A 27,797-nucleotide genomic window follows, 5' to 3' on the forward strand; every position below is an offset into this window, starting at 1 on the left:
ATATTGTCTAAACCAACATCTTGTGAGGAGATTTAATCTCTCAGTTGTTTCTAATTGCTGAGGATAGGAATGTGGTATGGAAGAGACAGACAGATGGACACAGACCTTGCTTTAAGTAAAGGTCTCTAATTCCATGTCATTTCTGCAGGTTGGAATACTAAAGTAATCTCTAAACTCCACAGTGTATAAAACCATTCTGGAATTAATATAATATTTAATGATACTGGTTTGTAAGGTGAATTATTTTTAAACTAAGGACAATTCAACTGGATAATAGCCATCAAGATGTCATAGTAGTTTTACATAATAGTTTACAGCTGGAGTTTTTTTTCTGCTCTTAAAGTAGCAATTCACATAAATTACACAGGTGTGAGGAGACTGGGCACTTCTCTTGCCCTATGGCAAAGTCAGGATTTATGTTTTAAGCAACACCAGGTTATGGGCAAAACCTGGGCTCCCAGCAGCACTGATAAAATTAGCAGAATGGAGAAATCTCTGAGGTTGCTCAATCTGATAATTTCTGATGGGTTCCTGAAACACTGACCCTTTGTCATAGCTGCAGCCAGGATAAGTGGGAAGCAGACATCCCACCCCCTGCTCTGGCAGTGCCTGTTACGAAAGCAGAGAGGCACAGGCTGTAAGTGCACATCCATTTTTCATCCAGGACCTACCATGCCTGTCATGGAAAGCAGCAGTTCCAGATCACTGATTTAAAGCTTAATTTGATATTCATTATCAGGAAATGGGAAGAGATGGTCTGTTTAGAGACCTTTAACTTTTAGAGTACTTTGTGTGTCCACAAAATTTCCACTTACCTATGCACACAGGGAAGGAATAATTAGTTGATGTAACATTTATAATTATATAACAAAGTAGAATCTGCTCAAGTACATCAACTAAAAGCATTGTCCAGGGAGACTGAACACTTTTGAGTAATTACTAATTTGTATTTCCTGGGTTTAAAGACAAAATATTATATAATGTATTTTGTAATTGTTGTTTGTTCAGCATTTTAAAATCATAGCAAGCATGGAATTTTCTTTAGTATGCAAAATATAAAACTCAACTGTTAAATGTATTATTACTTCAGTCCAAAGCATTATCTTAAAAACACAGTGATATCTGACTGTTATACTTTTAAAAAAATGTTTATTAAGCCAATTGAAGGGTAAAAACATGAATATTCAAATTAACGTAGTGGTATTTCTCAGGTTTGGAGGCAGTCTAAGCAAAGAGGGGGAAAACACAAATCCTGCCCTGTTTCCTGATTCACTGTCACTGCTATTCCCACTCCACCCTCAGTAGCTGAGCATTGTCCAACTGTTCAGCAAAGAGATGGTGACTTCCTTCCTAACACCTAAACACACCTTGGCATGTTTGCAAAAGCTACAGAACAGAGCAGACAGTTTCCTTTCTGTTGATGACTCACAGCTTTTATGGGTACATCCCCTCTATTAGACATTGCTAAAGACGAGGAGGTCTAATTCTAGTCTCACTTTTAATTATTTTGAAATAAGTATGATGTAACTGACAGCAATTAAATCACTCCAGATTTTCATCAAAATTATAAAGGAGTCATTCTTGCAAACCAGGTTCTCATCAGGCAATGCACTTCCAGAAGAAGCACCAAGGAGTGCTCCAGGGCTGAAACAGGCTCCTGCAGAGTCTGCCCCGAGGCACCTCACACTCAGAGGTCTCTGTGGGGTGTCATAAAGGAAATAAAGCATTGCTTCATGTCTGCCCCAAATCCACCTCTTCCTGCTGCAGTTCTTGCTGTGCCTCTGTTTCCCACCAAGCTCCATCAGTAGATGATTTGCTGCAGTGGTGCTGCAGCTCTCTGAGACACAAACCAAGGGTTTGTGCCCTGCGGTTCCATCACACAACTTATTGCAAAATGCCAAAGCTGCAACAATAATCTCTGACCAAATACACTGACTGCTGACAGAATCACCATTATGGCTCACACCAAGACATGAAGCCCTGTGCTCTGCCTTCAGCTAACACCAGCCCACCTCCATTCCCAAGGGATCTGTTTCCTAGACTTTATCTAGTTCCTGCCCAGCTCTCATGTAACATGAGGACAGTAACATGAGACAGTAACGGTCCCGGAGCCGCCCCCTCAGGGCGGCTCATGGCCTGTAGGTGACCAGTTGTGCAGTTGTAAAGAAAAATCTGTCTCATCCATGTCCCACTCCCATCATTAGTATCTGATTTCATAACCAGACCCATTGAGATTGGTTGAATCACCTGAGAAATAAAGCATTACTAAAAAGGGTGTGGCCACTGCCTTCCAGAAAGGCATAAAGAATTGCCAAAAACCACTTCTATATTGTGATTATATTCTATAATTTGCACCAGAAATTATTTTCACCAGACAGTAACTTGCTGCCCTGGAAATATTCCTGGCACTGGTTTCCTCAATGTAACATCCTTTTGGGAAATTTTTTTCTTTAAAACACAGTTTAGTTTGGCAAGTGTGTGAAAAATAAACAAGCCCATTCTCCAAGTGTTTAGTCCCCTTTTACTATGCAAGGCATCCAATTTGACAAGTTTAAGCCTCTGTAATTGGGTTAGAAATAATTTTTTTTAACCATGAAGAACGTGACTTCTGTTTTTAGGTTTGATCTGTAGTTTTACTGTACTGGCAAAGGTAATGAAGAACTCCTGGTTTGCAGTTATTGGAAGTAGTCATATTCCAATGAAAGACAGCCTCTAAAGGTTAGTTTAGTTTAAAATGGAAAAAAGACTGAGTCAGTTTCCCAAGCCCTTGGTATAATCCAGGGTTCTATAGCTGTTAAGAAATGCAATATTGAAGAAATGGAAAAAATGTTGTATTCCTAGGAAAATTAATTACAATTATCAATAGCAAGTATTTTAGGTTGAGTAAAATCTCTTCATAAACCTATTACAAAAACTCAGGACAAGTTTTGTGTGCAATTTGATGCTGATTTACAGTTAAAGGGTTAATACAGAACTTACACGGGGAGCAGATGTGTTAGAGAGTTTAGAATTACATGAAACCACAGACACACGCTTCCCCTGAGGAGAAAAAAACCCAAAATGATGGCCTGCCACAAAACACACTTACCTGACTCATATAATCAACAAGACTGCCTCTTTTCAAGCAGATCTTTTTGCACACCAGTAGCAACTAAATAGTTAGAATTCCAACTAAATCAGCAGCCCAACAGGAGAGCATTCCATACACTCACTCACACTAGTTCAACCTGCCATCTATTGCCAAGGCCTGTGACCCTACCAGGAGAGCCTGGAAAAAGTTTGATTTTTGTGAATTGGCCTTGACTGCTACAGCTTTAAGTATTTTATCATCTGATGAAGAAAATTCTCCAAATGTTGATTTCTTCTTGCATGAATTTTTACTATTATAGCTATGAAATCTATTACATTATATATTATCATAAGTCACAGTTGAGATAGCCACAACACAGAGTATCACCACACAATTTCAGAAGGCTTTAAGCATCCACCCATACACAGTAACACCACACCTCATTAGAAGGCTTCAGGCATCTGCCCATGCAGAATAACATCATGGCACTTCAGGAGGCTGCAAGCATCTGCCTTTTCTTGTTCTTCAGCCAACCTTTTATCCCCTCACGTGATACATTGCCCCTGTGAGCCCTCTGCTCCTTTTGGAGGTTGGTCAGTGCCCCTGGGCACTCCCTGGCTCATTGCTGTCAGTGCTGCTCACAGCTGTGCCCACTGGGGATGGGGCTGGGCCAGCCCCACTGCTAATTACCACAAACTGTGTATCCACAGTTACATCTAACATTATGTAACTAGATTCCCTTCATTTACTCCACCAACAAAAGGAATCAGAGTGGTTTCAAGGCTTACCCCTAAAATTACAGTTTGCAGGGTTCACTGACTGGAACAGAGCTTTGAAATCAGCTGGATGAAAAAAAAACATATAAATCTTAGGTATTTATCACATCATCTTTGACAAAATTAATTCAGATCATTACAGTTTTGTGGATGTGGATAGGTTTCACTTGGCATGCAGAACAAGCATGTACTGCTAGGAGACCTTCAGGGAAGATACAGGAAAAAATTACATAGAATCATATTAATGCAATTTTATTAAAAAATAAAATCTGACCCAGTCCATCCCATACAGAAGTTTTAGAAGTTAACATTTCTTAGAGTTCCTCAACTATAATAAACACCCATCAAAACAGCTGCCTCCCTCCCAGCTGTAGGGCATGAACAGCAGCTAGCAGGTCTGGCTGCTTGTGTGTTGTGTGGAACTGCACTCCAAGTGTGCAGGATAAAACCACTGCACTTTTAAGCCATTTCTTTTCAATAGCATAAGAAAAGCCCAACGAATGAAATAGAACAAAAATATTTTATTTTGGTATTTAATTTCTAAATTAAAGTATGACAAAACATTATTTCTGAAAATGTCAGGTGCAGTCTATTTTCAACAGTTGATGTGTCCATGGACAGGTACAAATTATGGCAACAACTATATTCCCATTCAAAATGCTGAACACACTGTCACATCTTGAGCCTTCAGTTTTCCAATGCTTTTTCACCCTCCCAGAAAATACACTATGAAATATCCAATGTCCACACACCTGAGTGTAGCAGAAGTTAAAGGGATCCTTTCACCATTAACATGATGTTTAGAATTTATTAATGCTTGAAAACAGTAGTAAGCTAACTTCTAGTATGTGTGTTAACATATCTTTAAAAAAATAATTTTTACAAGGATTTTTGCTGCTATTCCCAGCATGAAGAACTCTTGTCAATTCAGTACTATGTCCTTTCAGCAACTCAATATACACAATATCTAAAGTTTTAGGAACTGTGGCTTTGTAAAAAAGCTATACTATTTTAGATTAAGTATTACTTCTCTTACTTTTGTAAACTTTAGGTGTGGGCCATCCTAATCTATATTTTCACTTAATTATATTGTCTTTCTTCTGAGTACATAAAATATGCTGCTTCCACCTTAAGCTAAGAAGGAATAAAGGAATTTTTCTTCCCTCTCACCCCTAGATGTGACTGTCATCTGCATAGACTTTTCATAATTAACAAATAAGTTTTGCAAGATTGTACAGCAAATTTTGAACAAATAAAAAAAAAATAATGACAAGCGATTCTTTGTGCAACTGCCTTCATCCCTTTTCAACACTCAGCTTTCTTAGAGCTCAAAATGAAAACTTAATTTCATTTCATAATACTGATTTTGCCACTGTATTTAACAGAACATGGAAATCTTCCCAATCTTTAGCCCAGCATTAAGTAACACTAAGTGAGCTGGGACTTCCCATGGATGAAAGCAGCATTACCTTCACCAGCTCACTGCTAAGAAATGGCCTCGTCCTCCTCCTCCTCCTCCTCCTCCTCCTCCTCCTGTCGTGCAGCTTTGGCATTTCCATGCACAGCACATCTTCAGCACAGGCGTTGTGTCACCTTTCTGTCTTGGCTTATTCAATCCAAACCCTTTCTTCAGTAAAATAAAAAGAACTGCACCAAATCCATGTCCCTCATAGCTGGATTTAGTGGAGGAGCATTTATCTCTAAATGATTCTGCCTAGTCTGACCTTCAAGCAATGGGAAAACATGGAGTATTTTGCCTTCAATAAGGCTCAAGGCACAGCCTTAAAAAAAATCATCAAAGGTACAGATGATTCACTATGTGTGTAAAATTACCTAGACTTACTTAGATATTGCAAGTTTTGAAGTTTTCCAGGTAGTGTCCTCTGAAATTCAGAAAGCAGAAAGAATAAGGAGCATTTCATTACTGGACAAAGCCCTCCAGATCTAACACATGCTGATCCAAATAATCACAGAATTCTGCATTACAATTGCAAAGCATGTCAGAGTTCTGCCATTAACTGTTATACACAAATAATTGTTACAGCACTTTCTTACTCCATCTGTGATAACAATCTCAAGAGTCCTTTGTTTGGAAATTCCAATTATTAAATATAAACTGACACAAAGAAACCCAAAACAAAACAAAAACAACCCAAGAAAACAACCCGTGAGCTTTACAGCTACTCAGCCAAAATCATCACTTAATAGTTCTATCTCACGCTATTAAAATGGATAATAAAATGTAACAGGTATCAATGTCTAATTCTCATCTATTAAAACTAAGAGAATATTTGAGGTATTTGAGTTCTCCCTTAATTCTCTTTAAGGTAACTTCCTGCTAGTGGAATGTGAATACAGGTTAAATGAGCCAGAATTTAACTGTGCCCAGAATGAGCAAAGGCACATTGGTGAGGTGTCCTTTAGTATTTGCTGCTCCCATGCAGCAAATACTGTAATAGTGCCTGGAATTGCAGTTACAGAGATGCATTTAATTTCAGAAAAGTTGCTTCTGGCAAACAGGAGGGACATTTTGGATGAAGATTTACCCACCTGGTCACTGCAGGAAACAGGACATGTGTGCTCTGTGTCAGCAGATAAAAATGGCCAGTGGTAGTTTTTGCATTTTTCCTTAATATAACACCAGTGACAGCACACAATCTTAATCACTAAGTGATGATAAATAGTGTAAACTGCAAAACAACTCACTGGCTTCTGTTCACTGCTTGGCTCAAGACAAAATATTCCTGCCTGTTAACTGCCAGTCTTGGCTTGCTCTAGCCCAGGGGTTTTGTAGCACCACGTCCTTGGATGATGATATGAACCCCCATAAAGCACACTCCTCTCATGGCTGAACAAACCTAGAATATCTTCAATATGAGATCTGGTCTTCCTTCTCCCATCTCTTTATTCTTTATATTAGCCCTTCAGGAAGAAACAGGAAGCTTTGTTTCCATGGTCCCATTCAGCATATGGAGGACCTGTATTTTTCTCTGTTATGTGATCCTCAGCCTCAGAAAGGTGCTGCTTGTGAGTCACCAGAGCCAGACTGTGGAGGGGACACAGGAGATTAATGCAGGGCAGGGAGACATGCACTGGACTTAAATACTGAGACACATCAGCATCTGGGGAAAGGAGGCTGAGGAAGAGAGCTCAAAGATTTTGAAAAGAAAATTATTTCTTCTGATGGAGAATTTCTTGATGTCACCTTTGGCATTTTATCTTACTTCTGAAAAAAATCCTGTTCTCATTGACTACAACACTCCTGCCATCAAGTACATCAGCACTTAAAACTAGAGGCTGGACTACAAAATTTACTAAGGCTTAATGATCCAAGCTATTTTATGTCCAGTTGCAAAGTTATTCCTAGCAAAAATAGTAAATTTTGATTATGGCATCTGTAAACAGTGTAATATAATGATATTTAAATTACAACAGGAATCATTTTAAATGTATGCTCTTCTGTTTTTCATGCTACATTTTTCAAATCATTAGAGTTTTTATAAAAATATCAACAGATTCAAGTTTACTGGCCACAAAAAATGGAGTAACAGATCTTCTTTGGGGGCTGTTTGTTCCTTCAAGTAGATTTGGTGCTGAGACAGTGTGGTAGTTAAAGCACAAACAGAGGCTGTTGATAAAGTGGCAATGCATAACAATGTTGTAATGTGTTATAAAGGAGCAATTGCCTGCAGTTCATCAGCGTGGATGTGGCAATGAAGTTCTGCTTTACATATTCCAGGCACTAAGAACTTTGTAGCAGTCATTACAGGAGGGTCTTCTTCCCCTATAAAAGGAAAAAAAAAAAAAGTGAAGTTCATTAATTGAAACAGTGATTTTGTACTCAGTCAATATTTCAGAAACAATGCCAAGAAAACTTATGAAATGCCTCTGCACCACCTTGTCATGCACTCCTGAGGCTGAACTAGCAAAATGTTATCTAGAGTTACAATACTGATTTTCTTCCCAGGCAGGACTTCTTAGGGAAGACCTTATTAGTGAATGGACCTAGTAAAGGTTTGGTTCATCAAAATTAAACTGGTTTGAACTCCAGTTGAGGATGCCAAATATGATGATGTCTTTGAGAATCTTTACTTTGCAGACCAGCAGTCTGCTCAGGAACTGCACTGAAAAATAGAAAGGATTATAAATTAGGTGATTTATGATTTTTATTCAAAAGATTATATAAAACTGGCTTTTAAAGGAAGAAAGGAAAGATCTTCTTTTGAGATGCTAAATGTCAGAGCTATTCACATCTGTTCTGACCAAGTAACAGGTAAAATAAGTAAAAAAATGAAATGTAGGGTGAATTCAGAGCAATAATTTGGATGTGTCTATCTCTCAGAACAATAAAAGCTAAAAAATTCTATTTACTCCTCTCATTAGCACACATATAAACATTAGGGCTATATGTTTTGTATGTCTGGGACACTAAAGAAATGTAATGGGTTGCACTCTAAAAGGCAGATGATGATTTTAGAGTCAGTTCCAGTGCTGTCTCCTTTGTACCCTGTACCTCATTTGGGTGAGAGTCAGTCAGGGTGGTGCTTTTGGATGAGGACAGTAAATGGGAAAATGGCAGAAACTGTGGTTTCCTGAGAAATTGGAATAACAGTGCTAAGATGCAGCTCTATCAGCAAGAGCTCTAACGTTTAACCTCTACAGCTGAAGCATGTTAACAAGGGGGTATGTGACTTGAGAATTAATTACTGGGAAGACTGCCTCTTTCTTCCTGTGCTCCTTGCAGCTGGGACAGGCAGCTGACAGCTCAGCCATTGAATCGGGAGGGGGACACTGGGAAAGCATTCTTACACAGAGCCCATACATTTTAAACCAGCATCCTACTTTCACTAGAACCTTTACAGAGATCATCTGTACTTTTTCCCACAAATGTGAGAAAAGACTAAGTTAGAAGATGGTAGGAAAGTAAAAAATATAATTTTAATTTTGAAAACAGAGTAATTGTTGCTTAATTAATTAAAACAGTAAATCTGTATTTTTTTCCACCTGAATTTTTTTCAGATTTTAACTATTTAGTCACATTGATAGGTGCTGTATCTGTAAATCAGCATTTGTATTCCCTTCCTCCAAGATAATTCTGGCACCAAACAGTAGTTATGAATTATCTAAATAAGAATAAAAAATTCATTTACCCAACAGAAAAGTCTAGTTAACACACTGTCAACACTCATTCCAGAACAGCATACAACCATCAAAATGCAATATTCACCTGCTGTAGCTGCTTAAGGAAAATCTCAGCAGAGCACTTTTATCATACCAGTACAATTGCTGGAACACTCCACACTGAGGCAGTTGTGATGCCAGTTCAATATCCTGGAACTAGTAAGGTTAGATCAGGTTTTTTATACAGCCTGAGGCAAAATTCACACCTTCTAACTGGAGGTATCTGAGCTGGGTATCTATTCTGGAGAATGTCTTCCAAGCATTTAAATTCCTCCACTGAAAGCCATTTGTTCATTCCCCAGCCCTGTGTCTGGTGAGAAGCCTGATGTCATTCTGAAACTTGAGTTAACCACAGTGCAGATGATACCCCTAAAGCATCCAGGATGTGCTGGAGCAATGTCAGGTTTAGATTTATGGCTGTCTGTGAGAATGCTTCACCATATCACGCTCTTGATCACACCACACAGCTGTCAGCTGAAATCCCAGCTGCCAAGGAGTCCCTGGAAGGAAGAAGCTATCTCTCCAAGAATAGGTCAATTAATGAGCAGTGACTTATTAATAGAATTTTAGTGAAATCTTACCTAGCTAAATTTCCTCCACACACTGTAAGTTTAGAAAAAAAAAATTCCAAAGTTACTCTACCTATTTTTATTTTTATAGTCTATTTTTTATTTTATATATTATTTTTATTTTATGTATTATTTTTCTTTTTAATTTTGTGTTTATTTTTACCATCTTTATACAATGTTTACCTTTCTCTGCAGCCTTTTATATGGCTCCTCACATATTATCTTACCTATTTGGAGATGGCAGAAATATGCACAGTAACTGAATGTAAGTTTTGATATACTGCTGTGTCTTACCTAAACCTGATGAGGAAGAAACACTTCCTGTAATGGAAGAGGTTTCCATTTGGTCTGTCAGTAGTCCTTCCATTAAAGGTAAAGATAATTCAGATGAAGGGACAGATGAATCATAGATTCCAGAATCTCGAGGCATGTCTTTCAGATTTGAAGCTTTAACAACATGTAACAGTGGCTGAAGGACAGAGCTGCCACCACCTTGAATGTCCTGAGTTTCTATATCTTCTCCAAGGTTTAAGTGCTGAATTATACAGTGAGAGTCTGAATTCCCCACTGAAATGTTTAGATCTGTTTTCAGGTAAAAATCACCATCCATCACCTGCTTATTCACCAAGTCATTTAAAACCAAGCCTGAATCAAATTTTTCCATGACAGGCTCTGAGTAGTGTAAAGAAGGTGGAGGGAAGGGAATGAATTGTTTCTCAAACCAGTCTGGTTCCTGATCAATGAACTGATGCATGTTACAAATGGCAACATAAAGAGACCTCCCAGATTTGCTCCTGAAATAATTCCTTTTACTGATGTTAGCAGGAAACACCTCTGAATCCTGTGCACTAGGATCTCTGGAGTGTAAGTGTGAATAGAGCTGGGGGAGATTGTCCATGAGTTTGTATTTTGTGCTCAGATCCAGAATAGCAGGGATGTCTCCCTCACAGGAGTAGTCAAAGTAGACTGCAATGAACTTGCAGAGGTCAGCTGAATTCTGCTTTGCCTGACGAAGCTTCTCCGCAACAGTCAGCACAGCAAAGAGAAAGGGTTCTGCTTTTCCTGCATCTTTGGTTACTCCTCTGTGCTTCCAGTTCTTTTTTTCAACAAAGTATTTCATTCCTTTGGAACACACAATGATGATAAACTGCGACTCATTTATTTTTTTAATAAGCCACTCCTTCTGATCTTCTTTACAGTTTTTCAGATCTTCCCACAAATCTAAAGCCACCTAGAAAAAGGAAAAAAATTATCTGGTTAAGTTTTATGTATATCAACCCAAGTAGTTCCTTAAATGAAAACCACTGTGGATTTGATACATGGCAATATTTCTTGGGAAATAAAAAGAACATAGAAAATGTGGCTGGATGAAGTAAATTACAATTAACTTATGTAATCAAGTTGGTATTATCAATCTACAAGAAACAATTGTGCTTGCCTCAAACAATTTACCATTGTATGTCTGGGTCCATAATGTGCTGAATGTAATGGAAGTAACAGAATCACAGGATTGCTCAGATTGAAAAAGACCTTTAAGGTCAAGCCCAACCACTCACCCAGCCCTGCCAAGTCTACCACTAAACTGTGCCCCTAAGTGCCACATTCACTTATCATCCTTGCATATTAATGAAGTGTGATGCCAAGAATTTTCATATCTAGATAGAAACATAATTAATGCCAATAATATCAAGATCTTCCAGTTAGGATGCAAAACAACTTTATCTGATGAGAAAGGTCTGAAAATTTTATTCTAGGAGTTAGTTTATTTTGTACTTTGTAAAGCTTTCTAACCATTCTACGTGATCTGAAATGCTTGTGTACACCAAGATGAGGGACACAATGCTTCATGTCACAGGAGGAATGAGTAGTAGGATGAGAGAAAAAAACAGATGTAAAAAACTTGCATAATAGACACACATCAAAACCACTTATAAAATCTTCTTTGAAGCATTTTTCCACAGAACAACAATTTTTGCTCTGCTGTCTCACCCACAGCAGAGCGGAAAAGTTTGGCATCTGGTGGATGCCCAGAACACAAGGACTCCTGAAAACTGCTGCCACACAGTTGGCTACAGGAAGAAACTGATGCTGCCTGAAGATCACTGTCAGCTCCTTCCAAACAGACAGCTCTAGCCTGTGCATGGGGAAGAGAGGTCATTTTACTGCTGCTTGGGAAATTCAGATAGTTTGGTGTCTGGTTTTGGTTGTGTTCTTCAAACTCCTGTGTGTCCTGGTATCTGTGAGAAAGGATTTTTATTATGGACAAGCTATTATTTTAAATGGCTATTAAACGCCACTGTTTTTATCCTTTGAGAAAACATTCCAATTCCACATGAAATATACTTGTGCAACTCTTGTGTTATGCATTAAGCATCACTTTTTTTATTAAACTCCACGGCTTTAATAACATGTATTATTTCTTCACATAGTTTCCATCAATATTTTGTTATATAAATTTTGTATGCTGCCCGAGACCATATATTCCATGGTTAGAGCAGTAAGAGCTCATCTCAACACTATTGCAAAGAGGAGCAGTGTGGTAGGGCTAAAGTACATCTCTAAAATGGGTTTCAAGTAAGTTAGTTATAAAACAGCTTATGCTGAACTATTTTAAGCAGAATAAAAAGCTGTGACCATCCCCAGCAAACACACGAGGCCTCGGCTGTGTTGCAGTGTTTGGTCACCAGAGAGCAGAGTTGCTGTAATGAACCCCAGCTCCAGCTCATCCCAGCCATAGCCCGGGGCTGGGGGAAAAATGCAGCACAGAGAACAGCAACTGTCCTGCCTTTTTCCAGATGAAAAGTGAAAAACTGGTCACATATTGATTCAATTTCTGACAGCAGTATGAGATTCTAAGCCTGCTCAATCGAAGTAGCAATTCAAATGCCTCTCTCATACCATTTAAATAAAAACAAGAAAAAAATAGCTGCTGATTTCACAGTATTAATGGAACACAAAGAAAGCAAAAAAATAAAAATCACCTAGTAAGTACATACAAGTAATCCTAATAATGCAGTTTTTGCTCTATGAGTAGAAGTCTTGATAGATTCAACTTCTTTTAAATTACAATACAAAACACACTTTGGGAATACCAAAGTATATCAGGTAGACAACAAAGCTTTTGCTGCTGATTACAAAGATGTAAGACCTCCTGAACAGAAAAAGCACTTAATCCAAAGCAAGCTAAACATGGCTGAATGAAAGTCCTGAAATCATGATCTTCCACTATTCTGTTGGTTTGGATTGTTTTGGTTTTTCTACACTGGATAAGATCTCTTCATTTCCCCAAGTAATGAAAATTTATACAACCTACATTTAGAAAAATAACAAAAGTTATCTCTGTGGAAAGGAGTGACTGAAATACCTACTTTTCAAGCACAGAATTTTGGGAGTGCTGTTTCAATGAAGGAAAAGTTGTTTACATATGAAATGAGTTTACCTCACAGCCACAAAAGTCCTGAAGAAAATAAGCAAAGCACTGGATGACATTAATGTGTTTCTGGCAGTCTTTACTGGAATAGCAGATGAACACTTTTGGCCGGGGTCGAAGTCTTTCCACATGGAGACCTGCAGCATATGCTGAAGATTCTGAGCTCTCCTCATCTAGATGGGAATATATATTTTCTAAAGTGCAAGAGAAAAGAGAGTTCACACTATAAAGCTTGATTTTGTTTTGAGTTTTTATTACTTTTGTAGGCTCTCTACTAATGCACACAATAATGGTTTGGGTTTTTTCCTAAAGATTTTCCTCTCCTTTCCATCCTGAAAGAGAAAAGTTGTACACACTCTATTTATCCAGCTTAAGATTTGCTGCATGTGGAATACACTTCCAAAGTTAAATGGGCAGTTATTTCTGCCCAACTCAGAAAATACAAGGGAGATTTATTTTATAGATAGAATCAAGTTGTTTCACCTTTATTCAATCTCAATAGTCTTCAAACACTATAATCCTAAAAGATTCATCATCTTCAAGAGTTTCCTGTCTAACAAAGTCTCTTGTTAAAAAAACCCAAACCACAACATAAGCCAGGTAAGAATATTAAACTCCAGCTCCCCAGACCCTTTCAGGATACCCTACAAGATTTCTCTAGTGTATATATACACACCCGTGTCTGGACATTAATTTGACATTAATTTGAATTAAGATATGATTAATTTAAACCAAAATAGCTATTAGTATTTATTTCCTTGCATAGATCCTTTTATGCAGGAACATAAAAGTCTGGCCTTATGCCAGACCAATTTAATCTAGTTTTACAGCTGAGTAAGCTAATTTGGAATAAAGTATGAGTATTTCAAAATACAAATATCCATCTAGGGATTCAATTCAGAACAATTCATCAGGAATAACTACTCTTGAACAACACTCTCCGTAGACAAATCCTCAGTTATTTGTCTGGGTTTTTTGTTGGAACTGTGCTAGCTGTGAGCAAAGGGGATAAGTACAGAAGACCAGAAGGTAAAAGGATTTAACCCAGCTGGCATATAGCACTTGCAGTATATCTCAGTGCCAAAATTCAGGTGGATAACACAGATCTGTGAGGTTTGGAGAAGTAATCTCTTTTTCCATTATTCATGAAACCACATGATTCTTTAAATTCTATATAAAAAGCCAATGTATTTTTAACATTTAAATGTATTAAGTGTTGCTTGCCAGCTCCTGGATAGAGGAGAAGTCAGCAAGGAGGAATGGAATCTAAAAACATCTGCAAGCAGAGCTTACAGTAAATTTAGGAAGATGGCTTAAAATGAAAGGTAAAGGCAACTTCCAGGAAAGTGAGCAAATCTGGAATAGCAGCTGCAGATAGTATTCCAGACAGCACTGTGAATTGTATTGGATCACACAGCTTTACTTTCCTTCTGATTTAAAATAAATATGAATTAGGCATTTCTGAGTAAAATAAGGGAATGTTTAAAACACACCCATTTACAAATCTGTTTGTAATCTACACGGTCACATGGTACTTTCTCAAAGAAACATGAAATAAAAAGTATTTTCCAATATTGCTTTTGCTCTCTCCTTTCTACAGTGAAGTCTTGATCTGTCTAGGCAACCAATTACCATCAAGCACTGATTAAGAATTTGCTACAGGTTTCGGCACACAAAAAAATGAGGGGAAGAAGGGTAGAGAAATAGAAAAACAAGCTTTTCAGATAAAGGTATTTCTGGAGTCAGCCTAAGTGAAGACTGTTTTGGTTGCAAAAGCACATCTTGAAGTGGCACTGCACTGAGTGAAGCCTCCTACCTTGCTGTTTCTTGCGGCACATCACAGTGAAGAGCGTGGCAAAGGCAGAGATGACAACCAAAGGGACTGTGATGGCAATGGCCCTGATGGGGCCAGCCCACGGGGAGTGCACTTGGAAAGACAAAGCACAATTAGCCACATGCAAATGAGCTGCATTATTATATAATTACCTGAACAAATCTTCACACTGGGAATGCAAAACTGCTGCAGTAATCCATTACCAGGTAATTGTCCAAGACACAGTATATCAAATATGCTTAAATATCATGTTCTGCTCCATTTCAATTAGGTTTTATGGTGGCTGCCCCACTGCCACAGCACCAGAGTGACTCTCATGGGTAACAAGAGCTGCAACTCACACCAGCCCCAGGAGAACAGCCCTGTGGTAAATAGTCTGGATGAGATATGCAGTGGTCATTTGGACCTGACATTTTGGTTCCAGGGTGCTGAACTTGCCCCTTAGAAAGAACTGCAGAGATCACCCTTAGCAATGTGCACTAGGATTTAGTGCATTTTATCCACTGCCTCCACCTGGGGCTGTTTTGAGGCTGCAGTTGCACTCTGAAATCCCTCTTTAGCTTCTCAAAGCCAGGTCTGATGCATAGGCATGTGAAGCATTCACCTGACAGTTTCTCCAGACCACTGGGTTTGGTACCAGGGCTGAAGGACACAGGTGATGGCTTCAGGCTGCTCCCACACTTTCATTGCAGTATTTCCACACTATTACACCCTCTGTTGTATGCAATTCAGGTTATCATTCCTCATATCCACATATACAACAAAAGCCACTTTCCCACAAAGAGTTCCAATGATGGATTGATCTAAACTCCACTAAATATAAATGCACAGAGATGCACATGTGTATGCTCAAGTGTGCATCTCTACTCTTTTTTCATTAGGTCAAAAAAGCACAGCACAATTCTCTCAATAGCCTAGATTTTGGCAAACAGACAAAGGTAAAACAGAGATTTATTTTCAACATAATTAAAACTGAATCTAAATTAATACAGTAAATATAGTATATTGTTTAAAAAACAGAATTCATACCTGGTTTTAGTGCGTAGTGCATTGTTTTCCTTGTTGTATTAGTGTCATCAACCAGCTTGGAAAAGTAAGAGATTAATTTTATTTTCTGCAATATGAAAATAACTGTAACAGCTTTTATGACCAAAGTGAAGAAAGTTACTGTTCAAATAGTTAAAACTAAAGAGCAGCACAAACTAGTATAATAAAAATTGACCAAGAAAGAGAATTCCAATTAAAAATAATAAAAATCAAAGTCCAGGAATTATGCAGGCCCACAACTTCAGTTTAAGGCACAAAGTGCTGTGCACTCATGGAAGCAAAGCTATGAAAAGGTCAAGAACATTGTGATGCCTTAAGATTCTAGCCTTTGTATTTTCCTAATCCTGTACCACGAGTGCATAACTCTAAACTCCATATAAAGTGCTAGTTAACTGTCCTCACATTTGGGTTAGACACAACAATCCCTCTGGGCCCATGATCCAAGGATACCCTGCAGCCTCAGGCCCTGAAAAGTATAAACAAAAGCGGATTGGGGGGAAGCAAACTGGGGGAATTGGACTTCATTACCTGGCGCTGTAATTGGAGGATTAACCCCTGATATGTAAATGGACCAAACTCATATCTGAAAAACTCCTGACCATCATCCATTTTGGGTGTAGCCCCCTGGGGAGGCTTCATCCACCCTTAATGCACCAGCAGGCTCCTCATTAAATATCTCTGCTTTATTCTTCTAACTTTGTCCGGCCTCTGTTTCTAGGTAAGCCCAAAAAATGCATCATTCTAGAAAACTTACTTGCCCAAGTTACTTCAGTAGGGATACTTGGAGTTCAATTCTACCAGCGTGATTTGAAATATTTTGATTTTACTCCATTTTCCCATTAACATATTCACTTAGGTGTTGTAGAGAAGACTGTTTAGCAATGTTACCTCAATGATATAATCCCCTGGAGACACGTTCTGAAGAACACAACTTGTAGTTTCTGTGTTCTGCTCCTACATAAAGAAAGAATATTTGCAAGCAATTCACATACTTTGAAAACCTAATAAAGAATTCACATTGATTTAGAAATAGGCAGTGCACTCTTGTATTAACACACCTTAGGCCAGCAGAACTAAGTCTGTACATTCACTTATGCAATTGTCTGCCTGCAGAGCTGACTTGTGTCATCCAGGTCCAAAGGAGTCCCCAAGCCTGGCTTTGACTGATGAGTGCTATCACAGCACAGTTGCTATTTACATCAATAGCTCCAAATAGTTTTACAATTTTAAAACTGACACTATTGTATATTAAGTTTTTAAAGTTTCTTTAGAAGAAAGACCTTAGAACACCTCATGTTAGTAGGTTTTGTGCTTTTAAGAGCTGCAAAACTCAGCCACGTACCTGTCTGCAGGTCTTCTGCTTAAACAGCCCTTCATGCTTCAGTTTGTAGTGGAGAAAGTAGTACCTAAACCCAAAGTTGTGAGGTGCATGATCAAAGGACACTTGCATGTTAAAACCTTGCTGGGTAACATTCACATTCCTTGGCTTCCAATCTGTCAGAGGAGATATTAATTAATTGCAAAATGACTCTTCAAGTACAGAAACTTTTTATAAGATTAATATATAGAAATATTACATTTTACTTACAAGGTTTGCAGATAAGGTTTTCTGGCTGTAGCAACAATTCACATGCTACAAATATAGAGAAAAAATATTAATTATACAGTATCAAACTGCTATGCTATTTAAGCAGAAAAATACCAAGGGCCAAAGTAGGGACTTCATAATTTTGAATACCTTCACTTCTTTCCCAGACTCTAATATGCCTGGACTGAATGCATTTTGCAAACTTAACTCCTTTGTTATGATTTCAAGTCCCTTCTCATCTTTATATGTGAAACAGAGATCCATTAATTTGAATATCACATTTCTTAGTGAGACAAAAGGGATAACACCAGGCACAGCACATCAGGAGAGGAAGTTAAAGCTAGTCTTAAATATATTTACTCAGAATAAGTAAGTATGCTGAGCACTACTCCAATGGTACAGCAGTCTGTGTTAACAGGCAGACTTGAAAATACCTTAAGCAAGTTTTATAGGGAAAAAAGCCCTTAGCAGGACAAATATCAACAGTTCACCTCAAAGGGTACTTGCAGTTTCTCACCATACTGTGTGAGCACTGAGGAGCTCATTCAAATTTCTTGTCTCCACCTCCAATGAGAATTGCTAAGTAATTGCAGAAATTCAACTTGATGTGCTGCTATCTAATTTTAGATGTCCTCCTCTATATCTGTCTTTAGATAACTGTTTTTAAATTGTAATGTCAAAGGCAAAAAACAATCTGCCCTTCTTCACAATGTCCAGAGAGAAGCAAACCATCTTCAAGAGTTAACTGAGAACCACAGGAATGATCCTTCTCTAGGCAAACCTGAGATAATCTCAGGCCTATCTGAGACTTTTCTTCGGGTTGCTGCCTAACACTTATGATCACACACCACAGATTTATCTATGGCATGCAAATTCTTTCTGCTTAACACCCAGATCTTCCTTCCACAACAGTGTCAGTAGCTACTTAACCCAGACTCATCCAACTCCCTCACCCACTCCATTCCTTTGCTGGAAAAACCAAAACATTGAGGGGAGGGAGGCCCACTGAAGAGATGACAGGCAATACTACACAAAATGCAATACTACAGTAGATGCAACACCATATTATATGCAATACTTACATCTAGTTCGGAAGAAAAATGGGTGATAATTACTTTCATTTTTAATGGAAGGAAAAGGAACAATCTTTACAAAGTAATCTGTTTCAAACTTCAAGTTTACAAAGGGCTGTGATTCCATTCCCTACAAAAAAGACGAGATTGGAACATAGTTTAAAATCAACAATCATAGCTGAAAGTATTTTTCAAAACAAGCCCACAATTTTGCAATCAAAGGCTGAAATTAATATATTAAGAATCCTTTCTCTACCCCTGTATTCCAAACTGACATGAGCAATCTCAATCCATAGCTGGATGTAGACTATTACAGATATGCATTTGTACTCTAGTCACCAAAATGACAGTTTCCAGCTTCAGGAAAGTTTCTATCAAAAGGAACAAGATCTGTCTGTAAAGCAACAACTATCATTAATTTCACCAATAATACTTTTGGGAACCAACAACTCTTTTACAAGGGCATGGAGCAATAGGACAAGAGGGAATGGCTTCAATCTGAAAGAGGGAAGGGTTCATTAGATATTGGGAAGAAGTTCTTCAGTGTGAAGGAAGTGAGGCCCTGGCACAGGCTGTCCAGAGAAGCTGTGAATGCTCCATCCCTCCAAGTGTTCCAGGCCAGGCTGGATGGGGTTTGGAGCAACCTGGGACAGTGGGAGCTGTCCCTGCCCATGGCAGGGGGTTGGAACTGGATGATCTTTAATGACCCAAACCATTTTAGGATGATAAACACCTTCAAGACTACTCACGGTCAAACAACACTGAAACTTTTCTTGAAACAAAGCACTTACTGTTCGTTTAAAACTGGGGCTGAGCTGCTTTGGATCTTTTAAAACCATCTGCTGGCATTGTCTTCCCTCTGATTTTAACTCCTCAAGTATTACTCGAAATCCCTTCAAGTATTCAATCCCTACAAACAGCAGGGCATTTAAACAGGAGATTAATATTTCAAAATGCATAGTGTCATATTTTATGTAATATGAATATATTTCATTTGTCTTTAAGAATAAAACTTATCAGTAATATGAAATGTTTGTATTTCATAGCTGCTGCTGTATGTCAGTTCTGCATATTCCATCTTGCCTATCTAGAATTCAGTCTTTGGCAAAGACTACAATCACTGCACAGTTGTGTAGTGCTTGGAACAGAGGGGCCCATGTCTCATCAGGGGCTTCCAAATTACCACTGCAATGTAAGGTACCAGTACCTTCTTCACCTTCAGAAATACTTCATAGTAACTTCACATTTCCATTTTAACAAGCAACTATAACATTTTGCTGGCAAATTATAGAAATAGTCCTTTATAAATTTTACTATCATCTCTGAGACTACCAGATTAAAATAATAACAATTGTTACAACTTATTTAGCTCTAGTACAGTAAGGGCTAACAGAAAACTTTACTTAAATGGAATGGAATTTATTCCAGTGCATGTATACTTCCAGTTATTCATAACTGCTGCCAGAACTACACCCATTTTGTTCAAGTTACTCTACTGCAACTTAGCACAGTGTCTTTACAATGTTCTCATCACAGAATTACTTCATGATATGACTAAACTGACTCACAGTGATGTGAATATCCCAGGAAAATGGCAGTGTTACCCTGTGACAGTTGTGTGGCTCAGGTATCAAAGGCACTGCACAGCTCTTTAACTCTCCCTACTCCATCTAACTGCATCTCTTCAACAGCATTACACATATTGATCACTGGCACAGACACAGCTTTTGTAAGCTAAATGCTACATAAATCAAAATGGACTAATTTCAATTTATGCTATGCTTGTCAACCCAAAAACTAAAATTACAAATGTATCATTTTCCACCACCTCCTCTGGTTCACTGAGTTTTCATAGCTTTGTGTATTTTGATTAATGTTTTATAATTTTGTAAACGATAAAGTGTTGCCAAACGTGTTCTTAGCATTCAGGGAACAAAAGCACTATTTTTCTTTACACAAAGACCCTGAAAGTGCCCAGTTCCCAAGTTACCCAAGATTCCTGAACAGCACTTCTGTCCTCAAGCTGTCCAAAGGATTTACCTCTGTTGATCACAAGGAATAGCACCGGGCTTTGTTTCCCGTGGATGTTTGATTCATCCAGTCTGCAGCTGAGGATTACCAAATGCACAGTTCTGCAGAATTCAGTGGAATTTTCACAAATTCTTTTAAAGCCCAGAAATAAGTTTCTCAGTGAAAAAGGATTTCTGCACATCCTCAATTTTGGACACTACAGCTCTAGTGGACAACAAGGTACTTCCAGTGACACTGGAGCAATTGGGGAATACTCCTAATCACCAGGCCTGGCAAGGAAACACATTAAAGTCTGTACAGCTGTGATTAGGTAATGTTTTCCACCTGTAAGACAATCTGCATCTTAAGGAACCTTTAAGTGGATCAGGAACTAAACTCAATCACTGCCACTGAAATGCATCAAAGCCTTAGGGCAGAAAATTAAACCAGGGACAGTTGCACAGTTCTGAAGAGCGGGAATTCACTAAACTGGGACAGTAAAAAGCAGTGTATGACTGCAGAGAACATCCTAGTTTTAAGGATGTTTTTGAAGCAAGCCAGAAAAATAGGAGCTTTGCAAAGGTGTTAAGAATTCCTTTATTTCTAGGCAGTTTGTATCAATTATTCCAAGCATAAATTAATTATTTGACTTAATACCTATGAGCATGAAGTTATTACCAAACCCATGATCAATGAGTCCATTTCCCTCTAGAACTTACCAATGGCATTTGCTGTCCAAAGGACCATCACAGCCACCTGCTCCTGGCATGCAAACTGACTGATAGTGATGTTCTGCACATCTCCAATCACATGTCTTCCCACTGAACTCAGGTAAGGAGTGCAGTCTGAAAATATGGACAAATAAACACTGTAAGAAAAACATTCTAGCTGACATAGATTCCCTAACATATCTTCAAGACTGAGCAAAGTAAAAGTACCAGTGAAGTATTTTCTATAGGACTACACAGCAAATGTAGATGAAGATTTTGTCTCAAGACCCAAAAGCCCAAAAAAGTTCACAAATCATTGAGCACAACCCTTTCACTGGTTGCCAACCCACAGTTCACAGCACTCCCAAGGATGTTATCAGTTTATATCACCAGTGTAACCTGTCTCCCATCATGTGTACTGGGACTCCCAAAAGAGAACAACTTCTCCTTGTGGCTGTTCAAAACAATATGAAGGCTGGCATTCATTTTGTTCATGTACAGTGCTCAAAGCAAGAGAATGCTTGTCAATGATCAGGCACATATGAGAACAATAAATCACGTGGAGCTTGCTCAAGAAGGGCTTTTAACCATGATACTGCTTGATCCTGACCACAAAGAACCTGCTGCTTAAATCCATCTCCTCTCTGCCTTCCATCCTGCAGCCACATCCCTACAGACCACTTAACTGCCACTGGCTCCACTCAGGACTGCTTTTGTCTTGCTGTCCTCACAAAATACAGCGTATTCCCCAAAATTACAGTGCCACAGCTTTAGCTTTAATCAAGAAAACAAAATATAAACAAAAGATTCCTGAGTTTGTTGTTGAACTTGTTCTTTTTAAAAGAAGAAAACAACCCCAAATTTTGTTGCTTTTAAAGCTTTACAATATTTAGGCTCATATTTTGTGGCAGGAAGAGAAGTAGCAAGCAGGGAATTCACCAGTTCTGGAGCACAATATACATGAAGATGGGTGTGCACAAACAAACATTCTGTTTCTGAACTAGTGAAACTAACAAAATCCAGAAGAAACTGATCAGTAGATTGTATATTACTGACTGATGATTAATTTTTAAAAAACCAAGATAATTTATATGCTATATATTCATCCACAGAGAGCTTGTAGAAAAGAAACATGAAAAATCAAGTGCTATGATACGCCAGTACAGGAAATTTGAATTTAATTCAGAGGTGTGATCTTAAAGGCAAGGAAAGAAAAAATATTAGCTGTAAAGGAGATTTAGAAACTGGCTTTTTACTGTGAATGACCATGGCAAGGGGTCTTTTCTGTAACTTTCACAGACATAAGAATAGAACACTCTACAACACTGCCCTTTACCAAAGCTGGGTGCTTGGTGCTGGCTGCACTGTTTGCAGAGCTCAGTTGCTATGAGTGAACTCAGTGACAGCATGAACTTCCTCTGAGCAGGATAGAGGATCTCTTTCAATGGAAAGTTTGAAGTAACTGGTTTTTGCTAGGTCTGGATCTAATTAATAGCAAGCCCAAGTTTTTGGATCCTGGTTACCAGAATTTTATAGTCAAATGACAATTTGCCAAAATGGAATATAGCACAAATGCCTGAAGTTTTACTGCAAGTTACTGATTCACAGTTATAAAGAACAACAGTTTTAGGAAGAAAACAGCATGGAAAAATCACATTTTTTAGGAAACCACTTCTTTTACTTGAATACAAGTGCATACTAAAAATACAGACATTTCTTTTTCACCTGAATAAATAATCTAACTAAGTAATTTAGCATCATAAAACACAGTTTCTTATTTTGCTCAGCAGCAAAATAAGAGCCTTTAAACCACAGCCAGCAAGCCAAATTTTCTTCTGTGCTGGCTTATTAAAGGTAAATACATATTTCCATACCATGTGAGCTCTTTAGTCTTCATATCTGCAAACTCTTTTCCTAGTCCTGCAGAACTCAAATAACTCCTTTGTCCAGGAAGCACACAGTGCCAGCAGCATTGTGAATTAATACTTCTCATTGGTTAAACACAGTTTCTAGTGCCAGAATTAATGGAAAAAACATGACACATACTGGGATTTAAACAGACTCATTGTGTTAACTAAATGTGGGGATCCCTGTTCCAGCTGGTACCATTTCCTAGTTTGTGTTATCTAGATTTTAAAAAAACCCAAACATACTTCTGTAGTGACCACCCACATCTTGTACAATCTGACACACTTAAATTTTGCTCATTTTAAGTATTAAGATCAAATTAAATTTTAAAAAATTCACAGTAAAGGATTGCAAACTCAGGAATTAACATAAAAATAGAGGAGCAAAAGGATGATCAGAATGAAACAAATCACTATTGTTAGGTTTCCTGACGCAGGCTCTCAATGACGAAACTTTACCTACATTCCACATCTGAGGTAATTTCTTTGGGTAGGCAGAAAAAAACCCCTATGACTTGCACTGGCATTAAAACAAACACTGTTTTAATGTAAATTAAGACCTTGTCTTGACTGTACATTGAGTTTGTACATGATGGCCACTAGCTGCCCACATAAGGATCAATTCTTAATGTAGTTAGCAGTCCTGCTTTGATAACTAGACAGCAAAGATGATAAAACATCTAAAATACCCCCCAACAATAAGATAGAGCCATTCAGCAGATGTTTGAAGAGGTCTGAAGTGTTACTGCTGAACCTGTTTATCACTGTTACCATGCCAGAAATTACTTTATTCTCAGTTCAGCTGCAAACCCCACCACAGCTGCTACAGCTCTAAAGCACCTGTCTGCACTGCAAATGTAGAGAGCAGTCCTGCACTGGGCCTTGAACACTGCAGCTACTGAAAGGCTCCCACTGATTCAACTAAATGACAAGAAGCTATTCAATATTCATATTAATCCTTGCAAAGACAATTTTTAAAATACATTACCTGTCTACAAATACAAATGAACACATTTTCTACCTCAAGACATACATTATGCCATTCTCACCCAAAATTACACATCAGAGAAAAGCTGCATAAAGCTCAAAATAATCCTTTCCTATGTCCTTGTGTACTGAACCTTTCACTAACTAAAATAATTTTCTATAATGTTCCAGTCAAATACCAGACAAATTATGTAGAAGAGAAACTTCTACAGATTTTTAAATAGTTTCATTATCAGTGAGACACAGGAGAACATCTACCAGACCCAGCAGACACAAATTTTCTAGATTTTAAAATTATGTCAGTATTTTGACATTATTTTGCTTATGCCATTCTTAGAGCCATTTTAAGAGACACGTTGCTATATATTGACAACTGTGATGGAGTCCTTGATTCTTGTGAATATAGTGCAGATTTTCAACTTACTGTCATATTTAAAGGTGATGTTGAGTAGTCCATTGTTCTTCGTGACTGATGACAGCCCCTGTAGAGGAAAAACAAAGATATGGGAAGTCTGAATTTTGTATTTGCATGGAGACCTGAAATTGTGGCTGAAGCAGTATGATCTGCCCAGTAGATGGGAATCATAGAAGCTTATTTTTGGGAGAAAATGATGTGATATTCTCAACTTCCACCATCTAGGTGAATTGTGTATGTACAAAAACCATACCTTTAATCAAGGTTTAATGACAAACCAGGGGTTCTCCAGGGGAAACAGGGAGGAGAGGAGAGAGGCCAAAGAGCTGTTTTCCACTCACAGCCATGAAAAAGAGCATCAGAACTTCCAAGAGAATGACACTGCAGAAACCCATCATGCTACCACAGACACTCTTTTATCAAATACTGTCAAAGCCAATACTGCAAACTGAAGACCAACCAGAGAACTGCTCTGCCAGGGAGAAACCCAGGTTGATGAGTCTGCTGTCTCTTCTCTACTTAGAGAAAAGAACTTTGGCCCTCAGATATGAAATACCTTCCCCTTCAGAAAGCACTGAAATTGTTTTGAAACACAAAATGTAGCATCACCCTCACAAGACACCAAACTGAAAACTGGAATACTGATTCTTATGATACAATATCATTCCCTGAAAGGCAAAATACATAATATTTACCATTAGCTTAAAAAAATACCACCTATTTATATAGAATTGTATCTGGGCTCACTGCTACAATGCAAAGAGCAAAACTCATCAGCAGAAAAGGCCAGCAGCAGGAATTAGAAGTTGTCAGGATCATGTCTGAGCACTCCCTGTGTGTCTCTCCACAGTCAGACCCAGGCATGTACAAAGGAAAACAAGGCAGGAGTTGTCAAGTTTAAAAAAACCCTTAAAACAGCTCCTAAAGGATGAAAGCAATTCAAACTTTGATAGTACTGTTACAAGTTAAATTTGTAATCTCACTTTCTTCTTAGGTAGCTTTTAATTGTTTAAGTTTGATTTAGTTTGGCATTGAACCAGCTGTTATACAAAAAAGCTTCCTGAAACAGGAAGGAGTCTTTCTTTTCAGTTGTAACTTTTCTATTAATACCTGTTCTAGTCTGACTCACTTTCTGTTTCTCTAATCTTTATTAAATGTCATTTAACTTACAGCAAAACAAAGACATGATTTATTTGATTTAAAAATCACAAAAAAGTAACTACTGACTTTTATATAAAGGGAGATAAACCATCAAATCAATTGTTACTTGTTTTCTTTTTGTCCTAGAGCTGAAGATTTGGGAGACATAAATTTTACTAAACTCCACAGAAAATTATCACATGTATTTTTATTCATTAGATAGGATTTTTATATGCTATATTAAAATAAAGAGGCAACACTTCTCCCTTAATTGCATTTCTGCTGGGATTATGGTGACATAAAAAAATATGTAACAGTATAAGCATAAACAAATATACCACAAGCACTGATAACTTAGATGCAGACAGACATAACAGAAGCCAAACTCTGCTGAACTTATGCAGCACATAAGACTCACTAGTGGCAAAAATTTACTCTCAAGTGTAGAAAAGGTACAAAAAGGCTGCAGTAATTAGTGAGAGAATTAGGGTCACCCCAAAGTATTGAATGAAATAATTGTTATTTTAGTTAGAAGTTAAAACATGTAAGCTACTCAGACAATTTCATCGTGCTCAACTGCAGTATTCACCCCTCAAGGACTTACTTTGTGAGTTTAAAAATATATTCTTCCAGGAAGCATTCCCTTGGTTTTGAATTAAAGTAATTGTACTATTTAGGTGGCTTATAGCTAGGAGAACTTGTTTAGAGCATTTACTTCAAAACTATAAATACTAATGTTATGGCCTCAGGGCTCTGAATTCTTAGCTAATTGTCCCTGCCGTGGGAGGGGGGTTGGAATTGGAGAATCTTGAAGGTTCCTTCCAACCCAAACCATTCTGTGATTCTATCATTAATTAACCAAGAACATTTGTTGAATTTCCATTTGTTTAATTCAATTTATTTTGAACTTTACTAGAAAACAAGTCTTTGTGTCCTGGAGCTTTTCCTACAAAATCGCTGTGGTCTACATACGTCTATACATGTGGACTGAGAAGACATACATAGGAAAGAAAACAGCCAAAACATCTTTTCTGAAGAATTCTAGACCACTGATCTTTGAACAGATAATCAAAGTTGAAATGCACACATATTAAATTACAAATAACCTTATTTGTCAAAAAGGTGGGGAAGCAGAGGAGGCATTAGCCACATTAAATCTCACATTATGAGAGCTCAAAGCACAGAACTCCACAGAAAACACGATAAGCTAAAATCCAAATCTTGTATCTATACTGGCCAAGCAAGCCAGGAAGAATTTCCATCACACACCTCAAATCACAGAGATCGATGCTGGATCTGTTCCTCAATCTGTATAAACAGCCTGAGTAATTAAGGTTAAGATCCCCAGATATCCCAAGCCAGCACAGATCTAAGTGAGAGCAATACACATCATCTCCTGAAGAATGAATAGCTCATTTGGGTGTTCAAGGCATGTACAGGCATTTCATTTTATTTAAACATCCATCTTTCAACATGAAAGAGCACAAGTATGAATAAAAGACAAAGACTATTATATGAAGTCTTAACCTCTATTCTTGTTTGTTTATATTTTTCTAATACCCAACCCTCATTTACAGTAACAGCTCAGTAATGAAATGCACTTATGACAACTTTTTCACCCATTACTAGGCCAGAGAGAAACAAAGTTAGGATTACATATCCAGAAATAAAGCTAAAATGAAATTTGTAACCACAGGAACTAATTGTGCCTCCAAGAGAAGTTAAATTTAACTCATGTCTGCTGCCAGAGGCATAAATTAAATACAGTTGAATGAAATGAAATTAAAACTCTGTTTGATTTTACTGAACTTTTCCCTCCTCTTTTTAACCTAGAACATATAGTGTTTCATATTTGAAAGAAACATCTATTTTTCATATCTGGCAATCCCTGCCAGAGATGGCATTGGTGACAGAAACGGATGGGTGATTTCAGAATAGTTCTATAACTAATCTTTATTACAAACAATATTGAAATATCCTCCAACATTCTTCGTTTGAGCAAACACTCTTTCATTCAAAAAAGCCAATTTATGTGTGTAGCTAGATACTGTCAGGCAGCT

General features: G+C 37.8%; 2 protein-coding genes across 12 annotated transcripts in view; both read right to left on the reverse strand.

The window, feature by feature from the left end:
* The window catches only part of ARHGEF3 (Rho guanine nucleotide exchange factor 3), a 110,124-nt gene extending 106,459 nt beyond the window's left edge, over positions 1–3,665 (reverse strand). Inside the window, exons 1-2 of one of the 4 annotated variants that reach the window (XM_064432594.1) lie at positions 3,510–3,550; positions 2,980–3,039 (exon numbers count right to left, since the gene is read on the reverse strand). In XM_064432594.1, coding sequence (XP_064288664.1) covers positions 2,980–3,039; positions 3,510–3,514 — 65 coding nt within the window. In that variant the 5' untranslated portion in view covers positions 3,515–3,550. Of the gene's footprint in view, positions 1–2,979; positions 3,040–3,088; positions 3,127–3,509 lie in introns of those variants that run through there. The other 3 variants (XM_064432596.1, XM_064432600.1, XM_064432599.1) reach the window with 3 other exon arrangements.
* Positions 3,666–4,347: 682 nt separating this feature from the next.
* The window catches only part of IL17RD (interleukin 17 receptor D), a 42,923-nt gene continuing 19,473 nt past the window's right edge, over positions 4,348–27,797 (reverse strand). For 7 of the 8 annotated variants that reach the window (XM_064432586.1, XM_064432585.1, XM_064432588.1 and 4 more), the window contains exons 2-13: positions 24,607–24,664; positions 21,298–21,423; positions 19,360–19,478; positions 18,578–18,698; positions 17,496–17,540; positions 17,250–17,401; positions 16,796–16,861; positions 15,890–15,944; positions 14,843–14,953; positions 13,036–13,220; positions 9,891–10,827; positions 4,348–7,630 (exon numbers count right to left, since the gene is read on the reverse strand). In XM_064432586.1, the coding sequence (XP_064288656.1) occupies positions 7,515–7,630; positions 9,891–10,827; positions 13,036–13,220; positions 14,843–14,953; positions 15,890–15,944; positions 16,796–16,861; positions 17,250–17,401; positions 17,496–17,540; positions 18,578–18,698; positions 19,360–19,478; positions 21,298–21,423; positions 24,607–24,664 (2,091 nt within the window). In that variant the 3' untranslated portion in view covers positions 4,348–7,514. Of the gene's footprint in view, positions 7,631–9,890; positions 10,828–13,035; positions 13,221–14,842; positions 14,954–15,889; positions 15,945–16,795; positions 16,862–17,249; positions 17,402–17,495; positions 17,541–18,577; positions 18,699–19,359; positions 19,479–21,297; positions 21,424–24,606; positions 24,665–25,057; positions 25,079–27,797 lie in introns of those variants that run through there. The other variant, XM_064432593.1, reaches the window with a different exon arrangement.

The sequence above is a fragment of the Passer domesticus genome, chromosome 9 (assembly GCF_036417665.1).
Source record: "Passer domesticus isolate bPasDom1 chromosome 9, bPasDom1.hap1, whole genome shotgun sequence".
NCBI lineage: Eukaryota > Metazoa > Chordata > Aves > Passeriformes > Passeridae > Passer > Passer domesticus.